The following is a 13916-nucleotide window of genomic DNA, read 5'->3' on the forward strand; positions in this document are numbered from 1 at the left end:
CAGTGACTTTAGTAACAAACTGGAATCCTTTACAGAACAAATGCCAGAAGTTTGGATACATTGTGGGAAACGGTCATGTAAAAATTAATTGCTATATTTTGGTACACAAATTCATGAAGTAGTTAGTTGACACAAAATGGTCCAGAAAAATGTAGGATATGGGCCCATTAATTAAAAAATGTATTTAGAAAAGCAAATTGGCTTAGATTTTTATTTATTACGTGTTTGTCAACATTACTGGATATGAAACAGGTACATCACCTACAAAACAGCAGCATCTGGATATAAAGAATGCAAAATACGTGTGAGGAGGAAGGAAAAAAAAAAAAACAATTCTAAAAGAAGCATACCATTCACAGGGAAGGCACAAAATTATTTGCATTCCTAACAGTTTTATACTCTTGGGGGTAAAAAAATAAGCACACAGTAAAACAGATGGTCAAGGCTTTGTGCCAACCTATACAAAGAGCCTGAAACATGTTTCAAAACCCAAAACAGAGGATGCGATCAGAGTAGATAAGATCAAGACCACATTATCGTTACTTAATCGACTGTGCAAAATGTAATAATTGCTTTCTCGCAAACACTAGCAAACAAAATTAGCTTTCTCATACAGGCCCCCCCTTCGTATTGACACGCACCTACACACACACACACACACACAAAAACACACAGCAGCAGGATATTGGGGTTCTTTGTTGCCAAGCAGAGACATTTATTAGAGTTTTGGAGGGGGGGCCCCAGCTCAGAGGTTGCATGCATGCACGCACGCACGCACGCACACACACACACACACACACACACACACACACTAGGACACTGCACACTCAGGAGGTCACACCTCCTATGCTAATTTAGCACTGTCCTCTGAGCTGGGCCTTCTCTACGCTCCACAGAGCACCCCTTGACCCAACAAACAAATCCAATCTACATTTATTTCCATTGCATCATTAATGCGGTCCTTCTGCAACACTACCTTGCCTCTAAGGCTCTATGCCCAAAACAATCCATCTTATAACCCATTTATGTCTAGCTACTAAAAAGCTACCAAAGGTGTGATGAAAGTTTTGTGTACCTTAGATGAACATTCAACAGTACTTTGATTACATGCAAGTTTCATATTTAAATTTACAAAAAAGGGATTTTCTGCTGTCTTGCTAAAAAAAAAAAAAAAAAAAGTCAGCAAGTCAATGTGACCAGAAAACTAGATTGAATAAGATGATGAATAAAATGGTATATTGTTTAAATCAGTTTTAAACATTTCTTTGTGTTTTGTGCAGCGGTAAGCTCAGGGACCACATATAGACCAAAGGAATGGATATGGGCATTAATGGGTTAAATTAAGAATGTATGCAGTGTTGAAAGCGAATACATCAGTGTATTCTCTTTTATCCATTAATTAGTAATTTAATATTCCCCATAGATCAGGAAGTGCTATACATTTTTATATATAATTTGTCATAAAAAACCCATATACAGTATTACCTACATTTAACAAGTGGATTAAAAGTGTTGAGAATCATGTTAGCATGTGTATTTTTCATAAAGCTTGTAGAGGTCTGTGGTTACTTAGTACTGATGGCTCTGTGCTCTTGCTCTCCGTCTCTGAGGAGTCGCTCTCTTCACTGCTGCATGAGGGAACTAGAACTCCAGTGCTTGATGGTGAAGTGCTTATCAGCATGGGGAGGGTCTGAAAATGTCAATGTAAATTCAGTGTTTGTTGTTTAAACAAATTATTCAACACTTCCTAGATACAAGTCTTTAATTACGTAAACAAAACCATGCAGGATAACACACCCCATTCTCATGGCTGTTCATCAGGTCCTGAATTTCAGCATGCCAGCCTAGTATCTCTGCCAGCCGTCTGACTGAGTCCACCAGATCTCCCAGCTCCATGTAGTCTCCTCTCCTCAGAGGCTTGCGTTCAAATGGCCCCACTGCGTACCGGTTTAGCAGCAACCGGGGCACGTTAGATTTCACAGTGTTCACCAAGCTGGCAAACGGCTCAATCTGACAGATAAGAGAGGAAGACGTTAGACTAGCTGTCACAATTGATTTTTTTTTGTATATTACACATACAAGAATATGTCTTGAGTGCATACGGATTCAGCATGAAACATACTAAGCAAATGTACAAGAGTGATACAAAATACCACAAGGTTTGAATACAGCAGAAGTATAAAAACAAATGGTGGATATGTAAATATATGCAAGATCTGAAGAAACTATCTAGTATGATACAGTATGAGACACTTGTACAATGATGCTGTGCTACATTCTGGAAGAGTGGTAGACTTTCAGTTACAGTTATTATTTCTTGTCTGAGTAATGAAGCAACAAATGATTTTAAAACGACAAAATCATTGAAAAACAGAGAACTCTGCATTTTTCTCTGAGTCCATGACGCTGATCAAAAGTGCAAGTGTTAAGTGCCAGCACCACTGCAAAGCAAAATCACCCTGAATTAACCTACTGACATAATTCAATTCAACATGGAAGATTCACTAGAGTGACAGTCCATTCCCTGACATTTTCACATTACTCATCAAGTGTAGCTGTTATTTTTGTTTCTTTTTAAAATTTGTGAACTTATTTTAACAAGAAAATTTTTTTCTGTTATTAAATGTTTGCTGTGACAGTAGCTGCCTTGCAGTTAAAACGCCATACTGAATGTGAGAATCATAATGTTTGATGCATTTTTACTTGTAGTTCAGAATTCATTTTGTAGTAGTTTCTGTTATTCAGTTGTGACTGTGTGTCTTGTAATTGGCCATCTACTCTCAAAAAGCCCTCATTACGGTTTGTACTGGCACTGTCCCGATGTCTCTGTGGCACTGCATGTATAAGGTGATTTGATCTTGTTGTCACACCTCTTAATGTGTTTATTGAGGAAACGCCCATCGTAAACAAGATAAAAACACAATTTTTGGTGCAGTCCTACCCCTGATCTAGGCTAATGCGGACCGAAAGCTATCAGAGGCTAGGTGAAGATTTCTCGGCATGCTGACCTGCAAGGAAGTGCCCATGATCATGAGCAGGTCTGCTCTGGGGAAGTCCTGGGCGTGCTGAAAGTATGTTTCAGGTAAATCTTCACCAAAAAACACAACATTCGGCTTGACAGTGGCTGAACAAAACGAACATGTAGGTACACTGTCACTCATGATGGCTGTCTGAAAAAAAGAAAGAATTCAAGTATAACGACTGAAGCCAGATGATCACAACAGTCTTTCAGAAGCAGTTGTAGTTTAGCACTGTTTCTCTTAACCTTAGCTTCCTCAGCAGGAAATGGTGTGTAGCACAGGTGACAGGAGGCTGTGGCAAAACTTCCATGAGCTTCCACCAGCTTATCATCTGGGATACCACACACTGACAAAACGGTAACAGACATCAGTTTTTAGATGCAAATCAATTCACGGCTTGTAACTCACTCTTCAGCAGGCTGAAGATTCTCCATAAGGGGGTGCTGTTAGCTATTTTAGTTGATAGCACTCAATTAGCTTTCGTTGCTTTGCATCATGTGTCCTTGTTTAAATAAAATATCAACAAAAACTTTAACGTTTAACACATTAAATATCCATTTATCATCCGATTGACACTGTTGCCTACACTAGCAGTTCTAGTTTAAAAGACTGAATCGGTAGTTGCTACTTTTTGTAATAAAGCCTACAAATTTAAAGACAGCTATATATCTCAATTAAAATACTATTATACATACTTTTCTCCAGGCCGTCGATGTTCTGAGTGTACATTCGGAGCAGTAGGCCTTTCTGGTGCAGCATGCGGATGAAATAATGAATATAATTGGGACGATGCCGGCCAGGGTACAGCTCTTTGGCCAAGGAGAAAAAAGGACGAGGGTCATCAGAGAAGTAGTCAATGTTAAAGACAGCTTCGGGGTAGGGAACATTGTACTTTTCCAAGTTCGCATACAGGCCTGTCCCTGGCGTCCTGATAAGAAAAGGGAGGGAGGGGGCGGGGGGTGGTGTGGGGTCATAACTTTACTTCAGCATCAATAACTGAATAAGCAAGCTTTATTATTCTGCCACAATTTATAAGAGGAAGTTAGATCCATTCTAGAAGGGAAAAAACTTGTTAAGCAAGTATCCATACAAAGTTCAGGAATGACAGAGAAAACAATACAAACTGAAAGAATTAGTAGCTTCAATGCTTCAGACAAAGTATACCTCTCACCTGAAGTCTGGTATACCACTAGCGGTGCTGATTCCAGCCCCAGCCACCACTACCACATTACGTAGGCGCCCCAGTTTCATCAGCCGGCCCACGGTCTCTAGAGCCCCCCGTGGGGCTGTGCGGCCTGGGGCTCGCACTGAAGAGCCAGAGGGGGAAGGGAGGCCATGCTTAGTGCTGCCTGATGAACTCTCACTGACATCACTGCCTGTCTTTGATGGCTTTCCTTTCCTACATACAGAGTTGGGCAAATGACGAGACAAATAAAAACATATTTGCAAGGGGGCAGATGGTAGTGTAAATAAGGAATCCTGTCCTGCTAACGACAGCCCACTGCACATCAGCCAATTAGTAATACTTATGGCCATTGCATTTTATTGTTGTCATGTCAAAATCAAAGTCCATTTTTCTGGTTATTATTATTGTTATTATCTAACCTCGTTTGATAACAGCAGCTGCCCAAACATGACCTTTTCATAATGAATGGCTCAACAGAAATGGTCCACAACTGCTTTGAATCAAAACTCATTACTTAAAGCAGATTCATGTTAAAACTTTATAAAAGGTTTCCATTTTGGAGATGTCATGGCTTTTATGACAGTGAATTAAAAATGCAATAAGGTAATGGCCATAGCCATTGTATATTTAAAAGAGTAAAAGTATCAGAGCCAGTGAAGGATCTCACCGTGTTAATGAGGTTTGCAGCTCACTGACCCTCATGAGGCTGAGGTCATCAAGTAGGCCCGAATCTGAGGGTCTTCCTTGCTGAGACGCAGCTGAGCCAGAGTCATGTGAGCTGATGGAGCTGCGAGTTAATCTGGTTACTCTCCTGTCTCTGCTGAACCTGGCCTTGCTCATGCCTGCACCTGCAATATTACTCACCATCAGCACCACTAGAAATCAGAGCTAGGCAATAAAATTACAGTTTTTTGACTGTGATGTGATAAATTTAATTAGCATCACATTCTTAATGATAAAAATTACAATGTAATCAAAAACCCTATACTCAAATGTTTTGTTTTCCAACTGAAAGTGGCTATATAACTTCCAGCATATTAACATTTTACCACGTCTTTGATCATGCCAGGTGCCCAGCAATTATCCTAACTATAATCTAGGAATGTTATTTTTTAGATCGCATCCATAGTCGGATTTTGATTTTCTTCCTCCTCCTTTAAATTTACGCACATCCTCAGCCACATTGCACCATACCTCAAGGGCAAGGTTTTCTTAACTCAAAAGAAAAAGGGTCTTTTTCTTCTTGACAAGTTGAATACACAACATACAGAGCCTCATCACTCGTTATTTTTTTTTGTTCTGGGAGATTGTGTTGCAAACAAACTAGTACAGATTAGCATTTCAAAAGACGATAACATTTTTTTTTTATTAATAAAAGCCCCCCTCCTGACTCCCTTTTTAATTTTGGGCAACAGGTTCTTCGCTTTGGCTATTCCAGATCCAGGAGCGTTCAGAGCCATTTTTAAATGGCAGTTAAAATGAAATCACAGAGCAGCTCTTTTGTCTCTTTGCCCTTTGGTGGGTGAAAAGCTTCAATGTTTTAAAACTGTCACCTCTCAAACAAAAGCTAATGGTTGTAATATATTTAGAGCTCCCCCTCTGTTCAGCAGCTATGCTAATACAACCCACAGCTGTGGCAGCTTTACTACCCAGAGAAGGGGAAAAGAAGGAAAGGGAGGGGGTGTTTAAAAGAGAGGTGGGGTAGTAGGGGGTCCAGGATTGACTGTGTGTCAACAAACCCAGCTGGAACAGAAAAGAGGAAGCCCCTTAAAAGGCCCCTCAAACCCTCTCGAAAGGAGGGAGAGTGAACAGAGATAGATGATTCGGAGGTAAATTTCAATAAAGAGAATACACAGAAAACTAGGGGTGGGGGAGCACTGCCAAACGTCTTCTAGACTGTTTTCTAGAGCCTCTGATATGCCACTATCGATGACTGACAGCCACTGACCAACGAATGAAGGAGGGCTTAAAAAGGGAGAAGGAAAATGAGGCGTGAGCAGAAAAGAGAACAGCGGCGATAGAGGAGAGGAAACAAAGAGATACAGCCAATAAAACAAAGCCTGCGTCATGGCATACAAACGTGATAAGGCAGCCTTTTCACTGAGGAACCTTATCACAGGCTGGAGAGGCACCATAATCACATTCAGACGGACAATGAGTCCTGTTCCACTGAGGTGATAAACCCATCTACTATAGGCTGAGGGAAAGCATCTAGGCAAGACCACATGAAAATTTGCAAACCTACACAGCTTTCTGACAAAAGCTCCTCCTGATCTGTTGACAAACTAGGTGCTCTGAAACAGAATTACAAATAAGAACTCATTATTGTTATTTTTTTAAAACACTTACTCCTCATGAGATTAAACTTCCTATCTCCATTACTTTAATTGCCTTTTCTGGGGAGCTATTAAAAACTACAGGGGGTGGGAGTTCACTGCCTTTGTCTCCAGTCCACCCATAGAGACACTGCTGAATAGGGCCAATATATCACAGCAGAGCTTAATAAGACTCCATGCAGATGGCACAGAGCACCTTCTACTAGAGCTCCCTCAAAACAGAGGAATGCAAAACACAAACACGCTGGCATGAAGTAAGAACCTTTTAAAAAGTGTCAGGTGAGGCTGACATTTATACAATTTTCAAACTTCATTAATACTGACCCGATCTGCCACACCCACACAGGACAGGTAGTTTAAGAGCAATTATGCAAAGTTAATACTGAAATGATAAATCTTACTTTCAGTTCTGAGGTGTGGTTTACTAGCTAAATTCAACACGGTGAAAACCCCTGGGGTATTTTCAGAAAAAAAAGAATATTAGGTTTTTGTTTTTTTATGTTACAATATCATGAAAAACAGAATTTTCTTTATTTTTACTATTAAAATAAGACATGGTATGTAAACACTCTTGAGGGTTTCCAAAACATTCACTCCCCAAGACCATATGGTCCATTTATAGAAACTGCAAAAAACATCCCATTCTCAATTCACTGTTTTTGTGATGTCACAAAGTAACAATTTCATATGCATTTGATTCAGTCTCAAGAACTTTTTTTGCCAGGGGCATATTGTGGAGTGTGGTCTGCTGCACCTCAGTGGGAGAGTGACTATAGAGAATTAAAAATAGTTCACATAAATACAGCAATATGTTAATTTTCTTTTTTAATTAAAATAAAAAGGTTTTTGTTGTTTCGAGTAGTTGAAATTTATGTATTTAACACGGGTAACACACAGTCCCACAGACAGGAACCTGGAGTTTTCTCCAGTCAGACATTAACATTACTTTTACACAAATAAATATTATTTCCAAAGCTCCTCACATCGCACTCACCCACAATTTTAAATCACAATGATGTGAATATCTGCTAAAAATTTAACTGCAATCTTTACAGACATTAATGTGCATTTAGTACACAGTCCATCCCTGTGATCTGGCAGAAGTAACATTATTAAAAGTGGTCTACTGCTGCTGCTTCAGCACTGAATGATCAAGAATTATGGATTCAAAGAAGATTAAAAAGCTGTATGAGAACAAGATAGAGAATATGTGACATGTCATCAATAAAATAAAAACTGGTTGTGTTATTTTAGTTTCCTAATGTTAGGTAGATCCGCCAGTGAACTGATGACTGGCTGTCGGGATCTGTGTGCTGATTGTGTGATTACAGTTTGTTTTTCCATAGTAAATGATAATGTTAGTAATATTGCTTAAACACTTAAGTTTGTCTGTTTTCTGATGGATGTTTGTGCATCACATGAAAAAGACGAATATCTGTCTATTCAGCCCACAACAGTTTAGCTCAATCCACTCACACTGAAGCTATAAGGCATGTTTGAGCCCTCACTGCTTTTTGAATGAGGCACAACACAAGGCAGCCAATCAAAACAGTGGTCATTTACATATATCGGTCCAGTTCCAGGAACAAAAACAGCCAATTTCACTGTTAAGTGAGATAAACAGATGGTTGGAAAATGGTTGTGTAAAAACAAATGATGACTGTTGGGGACATACAACCATGCAAATCATAACTGGACCAAGGAAAAAATAAACTAGGATATAGGCCCATTAAGCATGAAAGGGGTAATTGCTGACTTATTTCAGCTTTGCTATCCAGCGGTGAAGTCAGCAAAAGAAAGGGTTCAGAGACAGAGCAGTCTGTGGCTTAACAGAGACTTTACTAAGCACAGGCACATGGAGGCTTCTCTCCAAAGAGAAAGACGAAAACCAACAAGGCCAGCAGTGCGACTGAAACCATGGTGAGGAGACTAGCAACAGGCAGACATGGAAGGTATTAGCTGCCAGTCACACTCAGAAGTAGTAGGACAGCAAAGAGGCTGAACATCTGCACACATCTCCAACTGCGGGCCTGACATATCCACTGCAATTAGTCAAGATGTTTGCTGACCAGCAGAGAACTACTGATGCATGCAATTTCTCAGTGATTATTCTTTCGTAAGATGCGTTTTACTATGAAAAAAACACAGTGAGAGGTACATGCTCATCATTTTTATCTTTTTAATATTTTTAAACTCATTTTACTCAGTTTATGAGCAGCCTTATTCTCCACAGTGATCTAATACTGTAATCTAATTAGTACATTCACACAATGTCCTGCATCACCTTAATACTCACATGTGCATAGCTTAAACTCTCTGACCAGCATTCACACCACTAATCTGGCCTCAGCTCATCCAAAACCCAAGTAAGAGGTTAGTAAGGAGGAGGACAGGCTTTTGCACCAAAGGCTTTCGCCTCAAAGGTTCAGTCATGTAAGCAGCGTGTGTTTGACGTCTGTTGCCCCCTATGCAAGTTCTGGCCTTGGAGCTACGGTCACCATGGTGACCACTTCAGCTCCAAAAGGTCTCTTCTCCTCTTTATCCTGCCTTGGACTAATGACATGTCACTTAGTGTTGGCTCTTTGTTGGATTCTTACATGATACAATGCCACCAATTTGGGCTTAATGTATTGTTTGTTCAGGGGGTGCACATAAGAGTGTCTACATAAGAGCGAGCGAGCACCTGTCTAACACCTTCAATACGCTGGATTAAATCAAAGAAGCAGCACATTGATGCTGATTTACGCTACACAAATTGTACAGATCATTAAGCACTTTGTCGTCATTTGGAAGCCTTTGACGTTACGGCATTAAAAACAATGTGGCAGCTGAATTAGGTCAATTCTTTTGTCCCAGTTGATCGCTATCTGAGATTTAGTCTATATTCAAGATAATGAGAATTATGAACCTAAACTGATTAAATAAAACTAATTTTAGATTCAGCAATTGCTGAAAAAAACTTGCCAAAGGAAGGAGTCACACATGAGCATGGTGGTTGTGGTCCAGAAATAATTATGCAATATCAATACCTGACCTCTCTAATACTGGTGGCTGAATCCTCACAGCAATGTTCCAACATCCAGTGTACAGTCTTTCCAGAAGCATAGACGGTGTTGCTTAGTGGGGACAAACTCCCCATTAATATCCTTGGCTTTATCAGACATGCGGAATAACTTAAGCACCAAGTCAAGTCTTATCAATAAGAAAAGAACTAAGGGACATTCCTATTGGACAAGCCTCAACTGTAAACTTATCTGGTTAACTCAGAATTCCTGGGAAGTACCGCACAAAAAAAGCTGTCATTATTTGAATTAGCCTCACTTTATTTAACCAAATAGGTCACTCCAGGCTCAGAGGGTCCCACTAACACAATCCAGGTGAGACCTGTTACTACTGACTCAAACTGCAATTCAGTAATCAAGGTTAATGCACATGCCTGTGATATTTAAGCAGCCCAGACAGTCTCATAATGGTGGGAAATGTCTTTACGTTCCTGATCCTGTTACATATTCAAAAGTTTGTAAATGGCGTAAATGTCAAAGGCTGTATTATTGTGACAATGTTTGCCAGAGACCCTGTGATTTTCAGCACTACTAATTATCCTCTGATAATGCACATGCATCCAGGAACAGCAAGAGGATTTTCATGTGACAAAGCAGACATTAATGTGAGTAAAGTAAATAAAATGCAGCTGGAAGTCAGCAATTTTGAAGTGGAAATTAAGACAAAAATGAGAAATCCATAAGTAGAGTGCAGTAATTTTACCATGTTAGTTATATATAAAATTAATTAAGGCTTTGTTCTTGGCACAGGCTGAACAAGACCACTAATAAGAAGTGAACCAATGTCCCTCACAGATCCACAGATTCACATGTTATTTTCCTGAAATAAATTGTATCCCTAATGTCAAAGCTAATTAGGCCCACCAGTATATTCATAATAAAATATGAAATATAATGCACTCTTTATGCAGCAGTGCACTGGACAGTATTGAGGCAAGATGTTGTTCTAGAGGGGTGTTTCAACACGTCACACGGTTTGTTCAATAGAATTGATCAAGCTACACTAAGCCTTAACTGTAGCATATGCTGTCACAGTAATTAAACAGGATTTAAGATGATCTTCTTTCATGGAACCAAAATTGATGACAATTAGCCAGGCTCAGTGAAATAAGTCTTATTGAATTAGCCCACTTTGTGGAATACCCCCACCTGGGCAAGCCCCCTACACTATAGCAATAGTCCTTGGGCAAGATTCCTAACACTACCTTTGCCTACTTGTGTAAAAAAAATGATCAAATTGTAAGTCGCTCTGGATAAGAGTGTCAGCCAAATGCCATAAATGTAAATGTCCCCCCCTCTAGCCTTGAAACATTGAAAACAAACCAAAAGCTGCCATCTAGTGGCAAAAGTCAGCAAGAGTAGTGAGAAAAACGTCAAAAATGTCATGTGACTGCAACAATAATTTCACCCTCTACACACTTCTCATAAACAGGCCAATGGTTTTGTAACTTCTTAAATAACACTTGTCATGCTGATGTAAGTGACTATACACTTTTGTGAACATTGTGGTCACTTAAAAACATTGTCATGATAAATAGAAAGATGGTCTGCTCACCTACGTTGCATCCTCACTGTGTAGGAATCTTAATATTTAAAGAAAAAGCAGTTCTGGTATCCCATCCAGACAGGATTTTAGACTGGGTTCAAGATTAATATAATATGAACAATCAAAATGTCCAAATTCTACCTTCACATAGACGTCTGTGCACTACTAGCCAAACAGTATACAGTTGTCAGTACAACCATGCACGTCACTTACAACTGATTCAGCTCAATGGTTTATATCCCTGGCCAAATGACATATTTTGGTGACTTTTGAAGTGAAAAGATATAAAATGACATTTTCTGCACATGCCATTACACGGTTACTTCATATCTGATTAACTTAAAACCAACTAGGGGTCTTTTTATTCATGTTTTAGGACTTTTCACTTACTCTTTTGGCAGAATGCTTCTATTTCTGCAAACTTCTTGGGCTGTTCTGCACACACAGTATGTTTAAGATCTACCAAGAGATATCCAATGAAGTTCAACAGTGCACCACTATTCCTTTGTCAGCTAAACCTTCCTGCAGGCCCTGCTGTCAAATGGGGTTTTATTCTGCTCTTCTGCCACTATATGAGCTGCACTATCTGACCGTCTTCCAGATCACGGCTTGATGTACACAGATCTTCTGAAATTTCTTAAGGTGGCCTACGCTGCTTGATTTCTTGACTGATTTTAACCCCGAATTGGTCCTTGTGACAAGTTTCCATGATCTAAAGTGATTTTCCGGGTCGGCTGATCAGAAGCGGCTGACGGTGTGGACGATGTAGTGATGCGAGAAGAGAAACAAGTCAACCTTTTTCCCTCTGATTGAACGCTGACACCCAGCCTTAACGATGTTTCGTAAAGTGAAAACTGCACATTGGAAGTGCTCTGACATCTTTTTCCAGCCTTCCTCTCCTTTGTAGATATCAGTTAAGCTTATTTTCATATTCAAAGCCAGCTAACAATGTAAGCAGAGTCAGAGAATTTATTACTGACAATAAGCTGACAATTCTTTTTAAGGTTATCTAATATAAGGTAACTGCGTTGACATTTGCAAACAAATGTTATTTTTCCACAATCATTTGTGGCAGAGGCTGTGGTTTACTTCTTTTCATTTCACATGCAATTTGGCCAGGGGGTGCATAAAACTCTCGTATATCCACTGGAATACTGTGGAATTACTTCTGAGTTTCAGTGATATTTCAGATACATTTAAGGATTATCATATAATGCCCCCCCTCCCAAAAAAACAAAGATATCGCTGATGCCAAGCAATGTTTTTAAATTTCTTTTGGGCACCGTTTTGAAGGTATTTTTATTTGGGACCTTTAACAGTTGACTGCAGTGTCTGTTCTTCGCTGTGTGTTTTCAGACTTTTCAGACGTTTTGGAAGAATTATTCAAAGTACATAACTGAAAAGACATTAAGTGTCAGTTCTGGAAATCTGGTGTCTGGTTAAAGTTTACCTTGTGACTAAAATCAAAACAAGCTGTCAGTAAGCAGATGGTCTTTAATTTGACAATTTTAAACATGAAAAATGTTAATGCTGACTTAAAAATGAATATCAAATGCCACCGCAATACATTTGGAAAACGCTGTATACTGTATTATATTATACTGAGTTGAATATTATATTATATTATACTGAGTTGAATATTATATTATACTGAGTTGAATATTATATTATATTATACTGAGTTGAAATCGTCCAGCACAAGATCTTCTGAATGCTCATTTCTAAAAGTTAAGACTGCTGTGTAATATGAACTTTCAAAGTTCAAATCGATCTGTTTCCGTCCCTTAATAACAGCCTTCTGCGTGCACGGCCATTCAAACAAGGCCTGAGCTGTTTTTAAAGAGGTTTATCGCGATTTCGTCTTTCACGAATTTCGACTGAGGCCTCTTAGTTTACAAGGCGAATGAAGCGAAAATGTAAATGCACCCGTTCCGTGGTCAAACCTGCCTCCAGACGGTGAAGAGTCAGTGAAGAGGGAGGGACGGGCGGACAGCCCTCAGACAGACAGACAGACAGACACGCACCAGCCACTCTGTATCCTCCTGAGCTGAAACACGGCGCGCTGACTGAGCCTCCCGTCACATCCCTTTGTGGAGCAGGCCGCGGTCAGGGCTGGGGGCTGTGGGAGCTTTAACGGCAGCGATGCTCCGAGCCCCTCCGCTCAAAACACACCGAGGAGAGAGACGGGAAACACGTCACTCCCTCCGTTAGCGCGGGAAACCAGGCCGCCTCCAAACGCCGTCGCGCCTCCCTCCGCAGGGTCCTCAGAAAGGCCCAGCGGGATGGCTTCCAAACCCAGTTAACATGTCACTCCTTTAAATTTGCCCATGGAAAACATCTATCAAAATTATACATAAAATAGCAAACACCCAACAGGAAGTGGTTTTTGGGGGGTCATCTATCACGTGATCCTTCCCATGCTTCATTATGCACTGCAGAGCCCATATAGACACCAGTATATAAACTACATAGCGGGATTTTACGTTCAAAAAACATCTAGCTGTTTATGTAGTATTCGTTTTCTAAGGCTGAGGTCATAACCAAAAACTACAGGGAGGGATTTTCTTGATTTTAGGAGGGGTATGGGGTCAGTCTACCTTGTCAAGAACAAAACAAAACAATCCCCTTTCCCTACAATTACCACCCGTTTCCCGCTCCGTTTGGATTAATGTTGTTATGTGGTATCAGTTCCAAAAGGTCCTGTCAGTATTTTAGTTCTATGGTCTACATATTTGTGCTTTAGTGTTGTACTGAGGGTGAGGGTTT

The 13916-nt window shown here is 39.9% G+C and overlaps 1 protein-coding gene across 2 annotated transcripts; it reads right to left on the reverse strand.

Moving 5' to 3' along the window:
- Window positions 1-197: 197 nt before the first annotated feature.
- si:dkey-103i16.6 (uncharacterized protein LOC557125 homolog) lies at window positions 198-13379 on the reverse strand. Of its 2 annotated transcripts, XM_017690257.2 has the most exons (8): window positions 13175-13379; window positions 4874-5054; window positions 4192-4419; window positions 3716-3948; window positions 3266-3366; window positions 3009-3170; window positions 1798-2010; window positions 198-1690 (listed from the first exon to the last, which is right to left on the reverse strand). In XM_017690257.2, the coding sequence occupies exons 2-8, from the start codon at window positions 5044-5046 to the stop codon at window positions 1541-1543; spliced, it is 1260 nt and encodes a 419-aa protein (XP_017545746.1). In that variant the 5' UTR covers window positions 5047-5054; window positions 13175-13379; the 3' UTR covers window positions 198-1540. The 2 variants fall into 2 exon arrangements, with proteins under 2 accessions (XP_017545746.1, XP_037395834.1); XM_037539937.1 differs by lacking the exons at window positions 3266-3366; window positions 3716-3948; window positions 4192-4419; window positions 4874-5054 and having other exon boundaries at window positions 13175-13364.
- Between the last annotated feature and the right edge of the window lie 537 nt (window positions 13380-13916).

Source organism: Pygocentrus nattereri, chromosome 7 (assembly GCF_015220715.1).
Source record: "Pygocentrus nattereri isolate fPygNat1 chromosome 7, fPygNat1.pri, whole genome shotgun sequence".
NCBI classification, from domain to species: Eukaryota; Metazoa; Chordata; class Actinopteri; order Characiformes; family Serrasalmidae; genus Pygocentrus; species Pygocentrus nattereri.